Genomic DNA, 18382 nt, shown 5'->3' on the forward strand with positions numbered 1-18382 from the left:
CCTGCAAAACCAGGAAACAAAACCAGGGAGTGTCTGAGAGAAGAATCATTTTAGTATCAGTGTTCCCACACCTATTCTGCCACAACAACCCCACAATATGGCCAAGGAGGGAGGGGAGAATACAAATTAAAAATAATCACCAGTGAATTCTGTAGCAGATTTAACACTGAAAAAAATCCTACTCTTTGCTGTGGGCTGGAGAGATCTGGAGCTCTGGTTGCTGCCACAGAAGCAGAGGCAGCAGGATCATCCTGGTCCAACAGGACAAGGGCACTGGAGATGCTGCTGCTCCATCCTGGCTCCAAGCAACACAAACTGCAGCACATTTACTGGCTGGGAACATATCAGAGCTTCTGGTTGGGAGAATTGTTTTCTGATTCCCTTAATGGAAGTTTATTGGAAGTGATGGACTTCAAATATAGGGAAGCACAGCTCCTCCAACACAGAAAGGTATAATCAAATCTTGACATTAATCCAGTGTAACTCAGAAAGGAACTCTGAGCTACCACGGGGAAAATAATCTGTGCAAACTCTGCTTTTATGGGCAGCAGGAAAAGCAGCACAGGGTGGTTTCCCTTTGTCTGAAGAGGCTTTAGAGAACGGAAGGTGGGGGTTGCTTTGGTTCTGAATCACAAATCGAGCAGTTCTGGGTCTGTCTTGGTACCAAGCAGCTTTTTGTCCCCCAGTTAGTGCCAGGAAATAGTCTAGAGAAGAAATTTTCTGACAGTGGTGAGGCAAAAGCAGACCCTGGGCAGGGTGTTGTGTTTTAATCTGAGCAAAGCCCATAAATTCCTATCAATGGCAAATACTTCCATTTTATCCTCTGGTTTCTCAGCCCCTGCTCACAGCAAAGGTTTGGAATCCTTAGCAAAGTTCAGGCCCCTCATTTATCACAACTGCTCGGGCCATACTTCATAAATCAGCAACATCTCCAAAGGGGGTGACAGGGAAGCTCTTGTGAACTAATTATTTGACAGCTGCTGTAAATATTAATTAACTCTTCAAGGGCTACACAGAGAAAGTCATCATTTGCTTCTAACTGTGTTTAACAGGGCTGGTTTCTCAGCTGATTCAACTCTGCAATCAAACCAACAGGAAAAATATCCACAGAATTGTTTCCAAGTGCTTCATTTCCCCTGCCTGGTGACAATCACACTTCTTCTGTATCACACACAACAAACAGCACTTTATTATTATCTATCATTACTTTATTTGCTCTGGCAAACTGAGTTTTTAACCTTGGATTTAACCCTGACAGCTCTTCCCTACAATTAAATGCCCAGTTTTAAAGCTGCCCCTGATGTCTGAACCTCCAGGTGTTGGAGCAAAGTTCCTCAAAGATTTGTCTGGGCTGAATAGTTTTACAGAACTTTATCTCTCCGGGTATTTAACCTCATTCTAAAATCAAATTAGATTTTCCAGTGCTCCATTTGCACATTTATCTGCAACAAGTTTTCCCATCCCATTCCTACAGAGCCAGGCTGGGAGAGCTGGGGGGGTTCACCTGGAGAAGAGAAGGATCCAGGGAGAGCTGAGAGCCCCTCCCAGGGCCTAAAGGAGAGCTGGAGAGGGACTGGGGACAAGGGATGGAGGGACAGGACAAGGGGGAATGGCTTCCCACTGCCAGAGGGCAGGGATAAATGGGATACTGGGAAGAAATTCTTGGCTGTGAGCGAGGTGAGGCCCTGAAACAGGTTGCCCAGAGAAGCTGTGGCTCCCCTGGATCCCTGAAAGTGTCCAAGGCCAGGCTGGAGCAACCTGGGCTAGTGGAAGGTGTTGGGGTTGGAACTGGATGAGCTTTAAGGTCCCTTCCAACCCAAACCATTCCATGATTCCATGCAATAGATGCTTTCTGCTGGACCTTGCATTTGGCACCCCTGATAACACATAAAGAGAGGTGGGGTCTTATTCTGACTTAAACACCAAGCCCCAAAATTTGGAAGTTTCATTCTTTGTTCTCTTTCCCCCCCCCTTTCACTGTTTCTAACAGAAAAGCTCGGAAACAAACCAAAATCCCACACCCCCAGTTCCTGAGAATCCCCAGGCTGAAATAAAAAGCAACTTATAAATAAGGAAGGTGCAAGCTCTGGCAAGATCTGATTTTGTTTCTCTAAAGAAATGCATTTTTCCCCCCCATTTTATTGGATCAATCCATTAATTTCAAGGCTGATCAGTCCCTGGGTTGGGAGCAGCTGCAGTTGGAGCTGCAGAAGTGAGGGATGGCTAATAAGGAATTGGCAGTGTGGGGTTTTCCTTCTTTAATTTGAGCTGTTACTAAACCCAAGAAACCCTTTAACTGTTCTCAGGGGTGTTTGTGCTGCCTTCATTCCTGAGCAAATCTCCCTTGTCTCTCAAAGTCCTTAATTAGGCCTTTTAATTAAAAAAAGCCCCACTTCTTTCTTTTCCTTTTCTTTGGGTTTATTTGTTTAGTTTTCAGGATGGGAGATGCTGCAGTTTTCTGTGCCTCATTTGACTGGAATTGGGGGTGGGTTTTACTTTTCTCTCTATTTTTTGTTTTCCTGTTAAATTTATTCAGGATTAGCTTTGTCCCAGTGCCCAGACTTTTCCCCTTGATCCCTGTGCTTGGCTAATACTGTTGTTTTCTTTATTGGTTCACCTGCAGCTGCCTGGGAGGAGAAATATCCATGTGAGATGTCTTTTCCAACGTTTTCTTCCCAACATTTCCCAGACAGGACTGGGAGCTTTCTGTACTAAAGACTTCTCAGAGCTGAAAGCCTGAATAGGAGACATTTCAATGGGCATTCCTCAAACTCCTGAAGGGATAAGGATCAGTCAGGATAAGGAATAACCCCAAAGCTGCCACAGCAGTTTGAGGTTTTGAGCAAAGTGGGGACTTGAATCTTGAGGTGCCAGAACTGCACCAAGTGTAAAAACAAAATAATCCCTGGATTTTGGAAGGAAACCAGTTTAAACACTGGCTTGATACTCAAACCCAAGCACAGGGTGGGTCATTCTGTCTACACCACACCCTTCCTATTTAAAAACAACTAATAATCCAATTAAGTATCAAGACATTGATACTTATTTCCTTTTTTTTTTTTTGCCCTGTTTCCTTCCCCAGCTCTGATTTTTCCCACAGGCCTGGCAACGTTTCGGGCTCCCAAGGAACCCAGGGGGTGGATGAATTTTTCATTGTGCTTTTCCCATCCCAGACCATTCTCTCCTGGATTAGGACTGTGTCTGCATTAACCTTTCAGCCAGGACCCTGTGCTGGTCCCTCCTGAGCCCCAGAGATGCCATCCTGCAGGTGCTCCTGTCTCCTCAGCAACAAGAGGAGGAAAAAACTTCCTGCCCGTTGTTCTCAACATCATTTCCTCATAATCATCCCCTTGGAGGAATAATCCAATCCCATTTTGTTGCATTACCTGGCAAAACCCATAAAGGTCAAAGAAAAATACGGTGCCAGGGAGGGTTTAAATTACTTTCTCCAAGGATATATCCATTTATCTCCTCCCAGGGCACTCCAGACTCTGCTTTGGCCATCCTGGGTGTCCTGAAGTAACTGCAGAAAGGTTTTAATCAAATGGCTGAATATGTAAAGACAACCTTCTTTCCAAGGGGTGTGACTGTTTGAAGAAGATCTGAGCTGCTGTAATTGTTAGAGGAGAAACACAAAGCCAACATCCTTCTCCAGGGCTTTTAATGAGGCTCTGCTGGTTTAATTGGCAACTGCTGTTGCATTATTTCTCCTTGCAAATAACCCAGGTTACCCAGCTCCTTGGAAAAGTTCTGTAATTTCTGAGGCTGCAACTACCAGCACACAGGACTCTATTAAATAAAAAAAACCCAGCAGTGGAAAATACAAACTCATCCAAGCTTGGCAAGGAATTGCTAAAACTCCTGCCTTAATCCCACTGTGCCACACGGAGTTTTGTACAATTAGCACTGCTGGCAAGAGGGGGGGGAGCTTGAGAAAGTGGCTTTTGAGGAGCAGAAAAGAGATTTCCATAATTTAGAGTTTAACAGCCTCAGCCTGTGCTTTCTTTTTTGCTCACAGTCCCCCTTCAAAGCACAGACTGGTGCTGAGTGTGTAACTCCCCTGCAAAGGGCAACCTGTGGGAGGTTCCTATTGGAATTTTGCCCCCAGGAGAATCCATTTCAGATGCTAAAGCTACCCCTGGAATAACCACAACATCCTGAGAGGATGAAGAATCCACTTCTTTCATAAAATCAGTGCTGTCCAAAATCACCTGTAAAAGTCCTGCTGAACTCTGCTCCACACATTATCCAAGAGGAATTAGAGCTACAGCACAAGAAAAACATCTTTTCTATCAGCAAATGAAAGTTTTTTTACTCAGCCTGAATTCAGCTGGGGGTAATTCTGCCTTTTTTAGCTTTTTTTTACCTGACCTTTCCTTGTTCCTTCTCCCCCCACATTACCAATAATGGGAGATCAGAGACATCGTTGTAGGTGTGACACAGTTTGTCCCTAATGAGTGGAGTTTTCCTTTTTCTAATGCACTGGATTAAATTATTTGTTGGAATCGGGGAGGAAAGCCTGTGATTCTGCCTTAAATTGCATCAAGGTTTGTATGTAGGCATTGGAGAGCTCAGGATAACCAGTGCAGACAGAGAAAGGAAGGAGCTGCTGGTTTGGATTTCCCTGGCTGTGCAGTGGAAGCTGATCTGTGAACAGCAGTGATTCACAAAGCCTGGGCAGTGACATCCTTGGGACAGATTGACCAGTTGCCACCAGAAGAAAAAAAAAGACAAACCAAAAAAAAAAAAAATCCAAAAAACTACTATTATTCTTTCTGTAACAGCTGGGAACAAAAAGCAAATGCTTCAGAATAACAACAGCCAGAAATCAGATGTCAAAAATCATCCAGTTGTCTTAAAACAAGGCCACGTGTCGTGAGATGTGTCCCTGCCTTCCTCAGTGCTCCTCAACACCAAGGCTTTGGTTGCTCTTCCTTCCCAGGCCTTGCTCAGCCCCCATCCTGCTTTCCTTTGAGACAGGAGTAATTGTGACAAAATATTCTAATGGCTCTCTCGGGGCAGGCTTTCAAAAGACCTGGATTGCCTTATTAAAGAGGTCCTTAGGAAACAGCAGTCAGATCAGAATCATTACATTTTAATGTCTTCGAAATCATATGGAAAAGACAAAGCCCTTCCCGGGGTGATTTATGCCTTTGAGTTGCTCCTCCAGAGCGAGCAGCAGCTGGGGAGCCCGTGTAGACTAAACACAGTGACACTAAAATCTTCATTGTTTACAAAGCCAGTGCCAGGGTACAGAGAGAAAGGAGTTCCAGCCAGAGCTGTCACTCAGCTGCCACATCATCCCGGCCCCTGTGCAGTGCTGGGCCTCAAACCCCAAAAATCCACCCTGCACTCAGTCCCTGCTGCAGCTCCATCGCCCAGAGAGGAATCCTGAATGTCCTGCTAAGGAACTACACACATCAAAATGTGTGTAAAAATTCCCTCCTGATGCTCTGGAGGGAATGGGAATCTACCTCCTGAAAACTGGGAAGCCCCAAGTGTTTCTCTGAGTGAGAGCTGGGTGATGCTGCTTCCCACCACAGTCAGCAGCAGTTCATGTCTGCTGAGACAAACCTGCTCAGAGTTCCCAGATAGAATGGAATATTTCCTGGGGTTTGCCTTTCTACAGATCCATGACATTTATTTCTCATTTAGCCAAGAGCACAGGCAGGAGCTGGGAGCTGTTTGTACCCATTTAAGTCAATCCTATGCCCTGAAGTGATCTGAGCACCTCCCCGACCTCGGCTCAGTTGGGTTGAGCTCGAGCAGTTCCCCTGACACCTGGAAGGATATAAAGCCCATTACAATCACAACTGGTTCTCACTTGAGCAGTAATGAGAGAGAAAAGACCTAAAAGTCCCTTGCTGGCTTTGGGAATGAGATTCCAAACATGGCAGAAGAAGGTGCAGGATTATAAATGTACAACCCTGGTGGGGAAGGGACAGAGAGTAACAACCACAGACACCCCTTGGGAATGGGCAGAGAGAACAACCAGACACCTCTTCCTCGAGGCAACAGCTCTCTGAGAGTGCCTGGAGCACTGACCTTACTCCTGCCCCCAATTTAACCAGGGAAAGAGGATTTGGCACAACTCAGTGCCCAGTGGCAACCTGGAATTTTGCTCCAGAGAGGAGATTTAGGATGTGGGAAAGGCAGTGGGAGCAAAACCGCCAGGACAAACTGCTGCAGTTTGATTTCCTGGGGGAAATCCCATACAAAGAGGGGAAAAGGGACACAGGAATAGGGTGGCTGTGCAGGATTACACAAGGATGGGATCGTGGCAGTAGAGGATCAGGTGCCTTTTAGCTCTGCATTCCTAAGGGGAACTAAACAACCACCATCCTCCCGTTGCCTTTTCTAGGATTCAACCATTCCCCCTCTGTCTCTGCTCTTCCCAACCTTCTCTGACCGTGTTTATCACACAAGCTGCTCATTTATCAGCACCCCCAACACCCCAAACCTTCCCCTGGACAGAGAAATGGGCTGTACAGGGATAAGGCACCGAGGGAGGAGAGGGGGGATCAGCACTTCCCAATCCCACTGGTGTTCCTGCTGGTTCCTTGCTGGACTGGGGGAAGGAGGTGGAGCACCTCTCAGCAGAGCAGCCCAACACTCTGGAGGTCTCTGGGGCTGCCCCAGAGCTGAGCACAGCTTACCCTGCACATTTCCTGCTTTATTTGGGACAACTGCCTGCGTTGTAGCCAAGATTTCCCTGGGATAACCAGTGCAGGGTCTGCACAGGTGACAGTGGAATCTCTCAGTGCCCTGCTCCAGAACTCGGGAACAGCTCGTCCTTCACACAAGAGTCCAGTTCTCTTCCCCTGTTTTGTCATTTCTGCCCATTTGTTCTTGTTCTTTCTCTCTCTTTTCAAAGCAAAATGAGGTGTTTGTAAGAAGCCTTTTTCTGGACAGGGATTCATTCCCAGGCCTCATTATTCTGAGACTTGTCTTTGTATTATTCTTCCAACTTCTCCCCTACAGCATCTTAAAACCACACAACTCTTTATCATCTCCTATAAAACCTCTCTGCTTAAGACACCCCCATAAACTCTGATCCCTCAAGACCAGGGAGGGCTGTGGTACCAAATATCCCAAATCCCAACTATTCATCCGAATTTAGAGGAAAATGTATTTATGTTGTATTTCTGTGATTTATTTCCTCCCCCTAATTGAGCAACTCCAGCCTTTGCCCAGGGCACTCATAAAAGAAATCAGATTACAGCAGAAGTGCTGAAGAGTTTAGAGCAGGGGGTCAAGTGGCATCCAGGGTTTTTTTTTTTTTCCTGATTTATTTTAGTCAGCTAAGTGTAGAAAATTTGTCCTGAACAGATACTAAGCTCGACTTACTGAAGAATTATGAGGTCAGAAATGCTCTTCTAAGCAACAAAAAACATAAATACCATGAGATTCAGCAGGAATTGTAAGGAAAACTACAGGATGAGCTCCTCTGCATGAGGGAAATCAACCCGAGGTTCCTGAGGGAGCAAAAATGAGCGGCCAAATCCAGGGAAGCGCTTCCTCTGCACCTCCTCCCTGCTCCCAGTGGCTAAATCCCACACTAAAATCCACACTTTTCATGAATGGAGAAAGCAAAACAGCTGCCAGAGGCTGTAACTCCAAGGCAGAGGTGAGAAAATCCCAACAAAATCCCAACATCCCAAATGCTCTTACTTTTGACAGTAGCGGTCCGGGTGCAGTTGTAGAGGATGGCCAGCTCCCCAAAAACCTTGCCAGGCCCCATGGTGCACAGCTTCACTCCTTCCTTTGTCACTTCAACCTTCCCATCTGTGAGAGAAAGAAAAGAGGGAAAAAAAAAAAAAGTTTTAAAAAGGAAATGAAATTTCAGACTCAAGTTTTTTAAATATTATTTGCTTCAGGCCGGGCTGGACGGGGCTTGGAGAGACCTGGGATAGTGGGAGGTGTCCCTGTCCCTGGATGGGCTTTAAGGTCCCTTCCAGCCCAGTGAGTAAAACCACCTTGAAAAGGAATTTAAAAGATTCAAACCAACTGTTGCCTGGAGAAGATTTCGACACGTGAGGGGTTTTTTAGGGGAGCATCTGTACAGTGAGGAAATGCAGAGCACTAAGCCTCAAATTTCACATATTGCGCTTCCAGGGGAAATTTCCCCCAATTTCTGTGCTCAAAAAGGGCAAAAATTTAGGTCTTTAACACCCCACACAAAAACCACAGAGTAATTTTGCTCATTTTCACTGAGAAGCTAATCCCTGGGAACGCTCATCCATGAAAAACAGGCTGCTATCAAAGGGAAAATGACTCTGACCCCTGGCCATCATTGAATTCCCATCTCCCTGGACCTTTCCCTCCTGAACATCTCATTTTATGAGAGGGAATCTGCTTTATCAGCTTATCCAGAGACCTGGGAGGGGGACTTAAAAGCGAGGGCTGAATGGCAAGAAAGGAGCTCAGGACCAAGCTGGGGGTTGGGAGTGACCAATCTTTTAAATTTCCAAGGACCTTTGAAAACAAGGAGAAGGGAAAAACAAGTGATGCAGCAGAGGACACACAATAAAACCCCAATTCCATTCCTTTTATAGGCTAAATACCCTTTAAAAGTAATTTTCCAAATTTTGATTCCTTTCTCCCTACTCAGTATCAACCTAATAAGAAGCACAAAAATAGATCTTTATCTCAAGGAGGCCCAACACCAACCTCTAATGGTGCCTCACCCACTTCAGAGACTCCTAAAGGTTTTTAAAGGATACCTTTATTTATTTTTTAAAAGAACTGAGTTCTTCAGCAGAGCTGAAAGGGGGATATTTCTGCAAAACACTCCCCAACAAACACTCCCATCAGGGAATGACTTTCCCTCACTTTGAGCTCGTGGAGTGATGGAGATTTGAGCTGGAAAGCACCACGTTGCACAGATGATTTTTTACCCCATACTGCATCAGCCATTCCCCCCCCCCCCCCCAGTGTGCAGGAAACATAGCAGGGAGGAAATTAAAATACCAATTTCCAAAGGACTGAGAAGATTTCCCAGCAAGAAATTGTGGGTATTGGCAAGAGCGGGTAAAATGATGCTCTAAAAAAAAAACAAAGCCAAAGTCATTTCACTCGGAAAAGAGGGGATCAGCTTCCAAAAGGAAGGAGTTATTTAGATTTGAAGGCAATTATCCCACCCACTGTCACCTCTGTGCCTCAAGCAGCAGCTACGGAGTTAAGCAGAAAACTGGGAGCTTCAGGAAACACTTGGAAAACCACAAACTGCTCCAATTCAATCTGGTTTGTGTTTCACAGCAAACCCCAAAAGCTGATGATGGTTCCAATGCCCCATGAGCCAGGACAGGGCTGGGCTTGGAAACAAGGACAGAAGCCTTGACCTTGCCTTGGTTTATAGTCTGAGATCTCCTGGCATGTGATTGAACCATGGACACACACAAACCAGCTGGGACACAGGCCAGGCTTTGGGATCTCATCCCTTTGTGGAGTTCAAACCACCTTTTCCCCCCTTTTCCACGACTTCTGGTAGCCCTGTGTCCCTAAAGCAGTATTTTCATTCACATGGACTGTAAAATCTTCTTTTCTTTTCCAATCATCCCTGAAATACTCAGCCCCACTGCAACTTTCCAGCAAATGGCTCTTTAGGATCCCAACCTCTGGCTTTAATCATCATTTAACCCTTTACCTCCTAAAAGTAACCAAACCAGCTCCAAACTTGTGCAGATCATCCTAATGATGACCCCAAGCTCTGGAGCCAGGCTGGGAGAGCTGGGGGGGTTCACCTGGAGAAGAGAAGGATCCAGGGAGAGCTGAGAGCCCCTTCCAGGGCCTAAAGGGGCTCCAGGAGAGCTGGAGAGGGACTGGGGACAAGGGATGGAGGGACAGGACAAGGGGGAATGGCTTCCCACTGCCAGAGGGTAGGGTTAGATGGGATAGTGGGAAGGAATTGTTCCCTGGGAGGGTGGGGAGGAACTGGTCCAGATTGCCCAGAGAAGCTGTGGCTCTCCTGGATCCCTGGAAGTGTCCAAGGCCAGGCTGGAATCCCTGGGCTAGTGTAAGGTGTCCCTGCCTGTGGCAGGGGGTGGAATGAGATCATCTTTAAGGTCCCTTCTAACCCAAACCATTCCAGTGAATGCAACCTCTGTTCCTGCAGAGCATCAGTGGAGCTCCTGCTCTGGACCCACAGCCTCCCCCAGGGACAGGCAGGAACCCCTGCAGGAACACAGGGGATGCCTCAGCACCGTGGCATTTGGGTTTTACCAGGGACTGTCCCCACAGGGTTCCCTGGAAGGACACTCTGCTCCAGCCCTGCAGCCTCTGGGCACAGCTGGACACAGTCCTGGGAGACCTTCAGGAATGAAGTGCCCAGCCTGGGAGAGGGTCAGAGCACAGCGAGCCCCTTGACAACCCTAACAACCACAAGGCTGGTGGTGTTTGCTGGCTCTGAGCCACCCCTGCTGCTCCTCCTGCCCTTTCCCAAAGTGCTTTTCCAGAGCTTTTCCTCCTCAAACACCGTGTTCTTCTACCAATCCCAGAGCAGTCCAGCAGGGACTTCATTACCAAAGAGCTGCTGCAGGAGAGAACAGATCCCTTGGTTCAGAGCACAGGAAGGAGAGGTCGACCAGGACAGCAGCCTGAGGAAGGCTGGAATTGAGAGGAGAAGGAATCCAATCCTTGACACCAGAGCAGGAGGAGGCTGCCCCTCCCTCCCTGGGGTTCAGTAATAAATGTGCTCCTTAATTACCATTTATTGTCCTGGAGAAAGTCTCCCATTCTCCTGCCGGGTAATTAAGCAATGTGGGACACTAAACACCCACAGTTACTCCTCAGGCCATGAGCAAAATTTTGTGGAATTAAAGGGTCAAACACAGTGATAAAAAGGAATTTCCCCATTTTCTCTTCCTCCCTGGCAGCCCACACAGAGCAGTTTTCCATGCAGGAGACAAACTGCTCCCTTGGATGGATCAAGCAAGTAAAGAAACCAAGCAAAATGGTTTTGATCACAATATGGATCAGTTAATGGAGATCCAGTTGCAACTTGCCTTGGCATCTCCACCAGATAAACACTAAATAATGCAAGGGATGCTCCAGGCAAGAAGAGTGAAAATGTTGCATTTCTCCAAAATATTGAATTCAAAGTTGTTATTTAATTCCCTGCTGAGCTGATTTTGGGGAGCTTTAACTGGCATCCAAACAATGCACTTTTCTGTCAGCTGTAAGAAACTATTCCATCATGATGGACAATGCAAGTGATTTTTCAAATAGAGCATGAAATAAAATAAAAATCTCCGTGTCTTCTCGAGCATGGAGGGCTCAGGAAAGTCCTGGCAGCTGGATTTTGGGGGCTGTCCTTTGCATTCCCCTCAAGTGCCTCCTGATCTCCACTCTCACATGGATAAAACACACCCTGACACTCCCTGAAGGCCCTGCAGTGAAAGGGGCTTTGCTGCATCAAACAGCCAAGGCAAGTTTTAGGATCAGTTCTGCACTTCCCTTTCCACAACAAACACAAGAAGGTGCCCAGAGTGAAGGATCAGCAGATCGACACCTCCAGAAGCCACCAGCCTGCTCCTGATGGGAATATCTGCCACAAACCACTTCAACCAGGAAAACCCAAAGCATTTTGTGTTTGGACACTCAAAAGTCTCAATTCTGTGGTACAGGAGGAGAGCAGTGCTTGGACAGGAGGGGGTGTGTTATCCTCCAAGGACCAGGGTGCCGAGGGCAGCTCAGGAGAGCTCTGGAGCTCTGCTGGTGCAGTTTTATTCACGTGGCTTTTGGATGGTAAATCAAGGCAGCCTGAAAAGCAGGCAGTTTGCAAACCCAAAGAATCCCAGAATCACACAATGCTTTGGGTTGGAAGGGACCTTAAAGCTCAGCCAGTTCCAACCCCAACACCTTCCACTAGCCCAGGTTGCTCCAACCTGGCCTTGGACACTTCCAGGGATCCAGGGGCAGCCACAGCTTCTCCGGGCAACCTGTGCCAGGGTCTCACCTCACCTTGTTGCTTTGTAGGATTTCAGAGATGCACTAAAACTGCATGAAATTAAGCTTTTTCCTAGTCCTAGGAGGGGGACTTTGATGATCCTTGTGGGCCCCCTCCAGCCCCAGATATTCCATGATCCTGTGAAACCCGAGACTGAAGAGCTTTCCCGTGCTGGCCTGGTCCCCCCACGCCACCCCCAAGCCCTGGGACTCTCAGCCAGAGCCTGGCTTTGCAAATTAAACTCAGCTTGCTAATTGCATTGTAGTTGCAAATGTAACTGTGAGGTAATTAAAGGTTTAATTGCCAAGTGGCTCGTTGACACCAGAGCCCCCCCAGCTGAGATTTGTTATATTTTTGTTTGTCAGAAAACACAATCTGATCATGGGTTGGAAGGAACCTTCAGGATCATCCTGTTTCACGGGCAGGGACACCTTCCCCTATCCCAGACTGCTCCAACCTGGCCCTGGACACTTCCAGGGATGGGGCAGCCCTGGGCACGCTGTGCCTGTACCAGTTCCTGCACAACCCCTCAGGAGCCAGAGTTAAAAACGGGGTCACTGTGACCACAGAAATAATAAATGAATCAATAAACCTACAGCTGGCTGAGGCACATCTGAGCAAAGCAGGATCTGTTCTGTCCTGTCCAACACCCCCAAAGCCTGGGGTTTACCCGGACAAGGACATTTGCTGCTGTGTCACTTGGAGCCCACACAATTAAACCTGAAATGACATCTCTGCCTGAGCTTCTCCCACGTTCCTCAGACGAATGGAAGCACAAAGGAAATTGCACTAATGCGACTCTCTCCATCAGTGGGATCATTTTTAACTCCCAATAATTAAATGGTCATTTTCTCTTTCCCAGGCACAGAAGAAAACAGATTAAGTTGACTCTGGGAACTTGTCAGTCTGGGTGGAATTTATATCACAGGCAGGATTTCTGTTCCTAGCTCTCCCTCTCCCTCCCAGCTTATGGGGGGGGGGGAAAGGCCCTTGAGTCTTCCATGACTCCCAAGCCCAAACCAGCCCCTTAGTTCCTTAATTTTAGAGACACAAGAGTATTCAAGAGGGCATCTGAGATCCCAAAGTGCATAAGGTTTCAATAAGAAAGTTCCTTCTGCCATCCAGAATCATCAGGAATGGGGCAGTGCCATTCCTGGCCCGTGTTTCTCTATACCCAGGAGACCTCTGGAAAGCCTAAATCTTTATTTTCCATGGTATATCCCAGCAATGCCTTTGAAACGTGGATAAGAGCAATCATTTGTAGCATTATTGACATTATTGGTCCCTCTTCAGATCCTGCACTCTTGGGGGGGGGATAAAAGCTGGTTCTCCCAGGAGGACACTAATTATTCATCACACTTCCATGCCAGGTTTAAAAATAAAAGCACTTCTAGTGAAAAATTGGGAAAATTAAAAAGCAGGGTTCGACATGAACTTGTGTATTCACAGGCTAGAAATTTCATCACACAGCTCCAGAAATGCCAGAAGTGGTGGGAGGGGGATTCCCTGGATTCAGTGCACAATTCATGAGTGACTATTCAATATTTTATTTCCGTGCTGTTTCACACTTGGACTGCAGCTCCATTTGTTGGATGCTGTTCAAGCTCTGCTCTGAAAACACGGGAATAATTGTCTGCACCAAGTTTTCCTTAGGAATTCTCCCTGTGGATCTGTAGATTTTCCTGAACAGCAGTGAATGTATTTCAAAAATTGCACCTGAGATGAAGCCTGAGTTCCCATCCCATCACACAGTGCCAAGGGCTTTTGTCACAGAACCATGGAATAGTTTGGGATGGAAAGGAACATCCTGTCCCACCCCCTGCCATGGGCAGGGACACCTCCCACTAGCCCAGGGATCCCAACCTGGCCTTGGACACTTCCAGGGATCCAGGGGCAGCCACAGCTTCCCTGGGCAGGTTCAGCACCTTGAGAACTCGTAGTTTCAGTTTTAAAAATTAGGAACTTGATTAAAGCCAAGCTTTTCCCGAGCAGCTGGGCTCAGCCTTGCTGGAATTCCCCATGGAAAATGGAACCAGCCAGCAGCTTTGAGCTTTGGCTTTCCATGGGATTCAATGTCTCCTTCTCTGGAAAATTTATTTTTTCCAGGGTTTTCCTGGTTTGTTCTTCACAGCTCCATGAGTTCCCCACAAACACAGGCCGAGCAAAGAAAACAGTAAATCTTCAGGTGGGGGAAAGAGGAGAAATCAGAAAGCAAGGGGTGAAAGCTCAGGTGATGCTCTCCAGCTCCTTCCCTACTCTGGAAGGCAGGAGGATTCCCAACAGGAGGATTCCCAACAGGAGGATTCCCATCAGGAGGATTCCCAGCCTGCTGTGCCCAAGCCAGGAGATGTGCACCTACAATCTGCTTTGCTGGGATTGCCACAAACACCACATTTACAGCTAAAAAAAGGGGGTTTTGCACCCAAACTTTGCAGCTGAGCCAACCCAGCAGCTCCTCCAAACCCCCTCCCTTCCCTCTCCAAGTTTCCATCGCTTTCCCAGCGAGCTGCAGAGTTTCAGTCCCTTTGGTCCCCCAGCAGGATCCATCCAGCAGCACCCCCTGCTCCTTCCCAGCCCAAATTCGGGAAGGTTTTGACAGTAATAAAAGGGAGGAAAAAATAAATAAATGCACATTTCGCCAAGTTTGAAGTTGCTTAAAAAAAAACCCACTGCAAATCATTGCAAGAGCGCTTTGAATATGGAAAAAATACCATTTTTCCTTAGTTGCCTCCTTGGAAAAAACCTGAACAAATTGTGAGAACGTTTCCCAGAGTGATCCCATTTTAAGCTGCCATCTCAGAGGAGGTTTAAAGCTCAGTCTTCCAAAGTCGTGCACATGAGAGGGAAGTGACCACTCGGCACCTCCTCAGGGTGGAGATTGATGACACTGTGGAGCCTCAGCCAGAACCCATTCCCAAAAAGCCCTCAAGTCAGCTTTTGGCTTGGGAGATGAAATCTGAGGAGAGGGAGGCAAATGAAGCAAGACATGACAGAGTTCTGACTCTCAAACCTCCTGGTGTCACTCCAACCCCTCCACAGGCTTCAGCAAACCCTTCTGAGGGGAACCAAATTATGTGACCTCCTGTAAAACCTCCTGGGGAGACAGTTCCAACTGGGTGGAGCACTGGGACAGCCTCCCCCAAACAGGCACATTGGCAACTGCACACTGGAACAGGGGGGGAAATTCAGTGCCAAAGTTTATTTAGGAGAGTTAACTGATGGAATGTCAGCCCCTCTGCCATCAAACCACGCTGAGGTGGCCACAACAACGTCCAAAAGCCAGTTTTTCCCAAGCCATGGCCCCCTCTCCCCTCGCTGGCTGGGACCTGCCAGCAAAAAAATGCCAGCCTAGGACTGGTTTTAACAGTGGCTTTTAAGAAGTACTTTAAAACTGGGCTTGAGCTGTTAATCAACATGTACAATCTCAGCAGCCTGAAGTTGTGAGGAACAGGAACACTCCTTGGATTTAAATCAAGACTCACTCCAGAGGAGGGATTACTGCAGATAAGAGCAGGTCTGCATCCCAGTTTCCAGCCTGTCTGCAGGAACAGGGGATGGGAAGAAGAAGGTGATTGCCAAAATGTGCATCAGCAGCCTGGGGGCAGAGAGGAGCTGAAAAGGGATAAAGAAACTTCCCCTGGGCTTTAAAGGTGAGAATTAAACCCTAGAAGAGAGGAAGGCAGGGAGTGAGGCAGAGCATGAAGAGCACAAGGCAGGGAGGGCCAGAGTGTGGCAGAGCAGAGAAAACAACCCAGGGAAGGAGGGACTGAGCTGTTGGTGAAGAGAATTTGGGAATCTAAAGGTCATTCTCAACTATCTCCTCCCATGACCTTCCCAAGGCAACTCTGCAGCCAAAGAAAATTAAATGGGTATTTCCAGGTGCCTGCTGCCTGGGAGGATAGAAAACTTGTTGTTGTTGGTTTTTTTCCTGTTAATATGATTATTATCATTCTTATTATAAATATTTTGAGCCTGGAGGACCCGCTCCAAAGTGGAAATGCACATCCTCAAAACCCACACAGAACATTGGGAAACAAACACATGTATCTATGCACAAATATATGTATCCTCTTTTTCAAACAACTTTCCACCTGTAATATATAACTATGCTCAGGGGTGTGGAGAGGTGACCTGCAGAACTCCCTCACAGCCTCAATTATTCTGTGACTCATATTTATTTCTTCTGATGTAAGATCTGTTCCAGCCTAAAGGGATTGTGTCACCTGCGCTGGCACCACAGAATGAGTTTGTTTGCAGTGAGGCTGCAAGACCACGTTAAAATCTGTCAGATGGGGAAAAAAGCCACCAGAGAAACCTCTTAAAATAGGGTATGGGTTGGCAAACAGAGATAACAAGGAGTTAGAGAGCAGAAAGAGAACATGAAATAATGCAATTAAAGGCAAATCAAATTACAAATCTATGGAAGAAACACAAAGCCCGTTAGGAGAGACAGGCAGGGTTTGTCTGGGACAGATTTGCTGCAGGCAGAGTGGAGTCACACAGGGGGAGGCCAAACACCTCCTCCCTTGGCCAGCACCCATTCCCAGACACTTCTGGGTGACACTTCAGTGGTGACAGCACCACTAAAGGTCACCATCAACGTCCTGGGTCCTCCCCTCCACTGGAGAGCCTCCCAAAAAATGACCAGCTCCAGAGGCTGAGGTGCAGATGGAGAGATCCAGAAGCCTTCTCAGCCAAGGAGAGGCAAACACCCCCCCTGATCCAGGCTGGGGATCCTCACACACATTGACCTCCTCCCTTCTGCAACCCAGGAGTGAACAAAAAGTGACCAAAGAGAAGGGATGAGTTTCATGTTTACCCTGGATAAAACATGGAAAAGCCCAAACACTCCTCAGGGCACACTGGCCTGTCTCATTTGTTCAGTCTTACCACAAGAAATAACAAGTTGCAATCTCAAAAGCAAACAAAGCCAAATGCAAACTGCTTTTCCCCCAAGCCGGTGATTTTGTGGAAGGACACAGCTCCCACCCTGCCAAGCTGCAACGTTTGTCCCAAATTCCCATTTTGGCTGAGCACCTCTTAACCTGCAATTAGGGCTGCAATTCCTCAAGTGCAAATTGCCCCTTTTGGGGGCACTCAAAGCCTCTTGTGAAGCACGAGAAAACTTTACACTCACTTTCAGGGTTTCCATGTCAATATTTTCTCTTTCTGACCTATTTCAAGTGCTGAGAAACCCCAATTTATTTATTTTTCTCAGCCCTTCTAAGACAGTTAACTTAATCTCTCCTAAAACACGGAGATGTTCTCAGTGGAATACACTGAGAAAAAGACATATTTTGTTCACCTGCCCTAAAGAGCTGTTAGATCCCTCTGCTCAAATTTATTTTCTGGTTGCAACCATCCTCCCCCTGCTCTTTAGAACTCTCATTTCCTGGCTCTTCAAAACATTTTGGAAGTATTTCAGGACAAGAAGAAGTTGCACCAGGGATGGTTTAGATCAGATATGAGGAAAAATGGAGTCCCTATCCCTGGAGGTGTCCAAAAGACATGTGGATGTGGCACTTGGGGACATGGTTTAGCAGTGGTGCTGACTGATGGTTGGACTCAGTGGTCTCAGAAGTCTTTTCCAACCTCAATGATTCTATGCTTTTATTTCAAAAGGTTTTATTTCAAAATGTTAGTAAAAAAAAAAAAAAACAAACAGCCATAAACCATAACAGCTTGATGTTATAAACATATAAAACAGAGGAGCTGCCCAGTGAATTGTAATTTATTCTTTAATTAAACTGAAACCCAGGCTTGGTATGTGATGTGACATCAGGACATGCAGTCATTGCAATCTCCTGTTAAAGAGAACTGAACAAAACCAGAGGTTGAGATCCCTTTGAACAGCACAAACATCACTCCCTTCCCTCCCTTTTCATCCAGGATAATCATGTGCTTGAAAGGCAACAGTAACAGAACAGAGACTTTAAAAAACCTGAGACAGCTCCTGCCTAGAGAGGCTGTAATACCCAAAAATATAAGGGTAATATCCATCAAAATTTACACACCAATAATATTTGACAGCCTGTTCTACACGTGTACACCCACACAGCAATCCTGGAACAGATCATTCAGCTCTCAATGCAAACCACACTCTGCAAAGAGAAAACTGCTCCAGGGAAATCCTGAGCTGCTCTTCCAGCCTCTGGGAATGTCCACAGCCTGGAGGGAGGCTGGGTGGGGCCACAACACACCCCAAAGGGCTGCCCTGACATCAGCCACACCACACACCTGCCCTGGGCTGTGGGGATCCCAGGGCTGGGGCAGCACAAAGTGTCCCAAACTCAGTGTCCCAAACTCAGCGTCCCAAACTCAGCGTCCCAAACTCAGCGTCCCAAAGTCAGTGTCCTAAAGTCAGTGACCCAAAGTCAGTGTCCCAAATTCAGTGTCCCAAAGTCAGTGTCCCAAATTCAGTGTCCCAAACTCAGC

General features: G+C 47.0%; 1 protein-coding gene across 7 annotated transcripts in view; it reads right to left on the reverse strand.

Moving 5' to 3' along the window:
• Positions 1-18382, reverse strand: part of PRKG1 (protein kinase cGMP-dependent 1) — a 395239-nt gene that overhangs the window by 213404 nt on the left and 163453 nt on the right. For 6 of the 7 annotated variants that reach the window (XM_027665603.1, XM_027665605.1, XM_027665602.1 and 3 more), the window contains one exon: positions 7672-7785. In XM_027665603.1, the coding sequence (XP_027521404.1) occupies positions 7672-7785 (114 nt within the window). Of the gene's footprint in view, positions 1-7671; positions 7786-11961; positions 11969-18382 lie in introns of all 7 variants that reach the window. The other variant, XM_027665607.1, reaches the window with a different exon arrangement.

The sequence above is a fragment of the Corapipo altera genome, unplaced genomic scaffold (genome assembly GCF_003945725.1).
Source record: "Corapipo altera isolate COAL_440 unplaced genomic scaffold, ASM394572v1 161, whole genome shotgun sequence".
NCBI classification, from domain to species: domain Eukaryota; kingdom Metazoa; phylum Chordata; class Aves; order Passeriformes; family Pipridae; genus Corapipo; species Corapipo altera.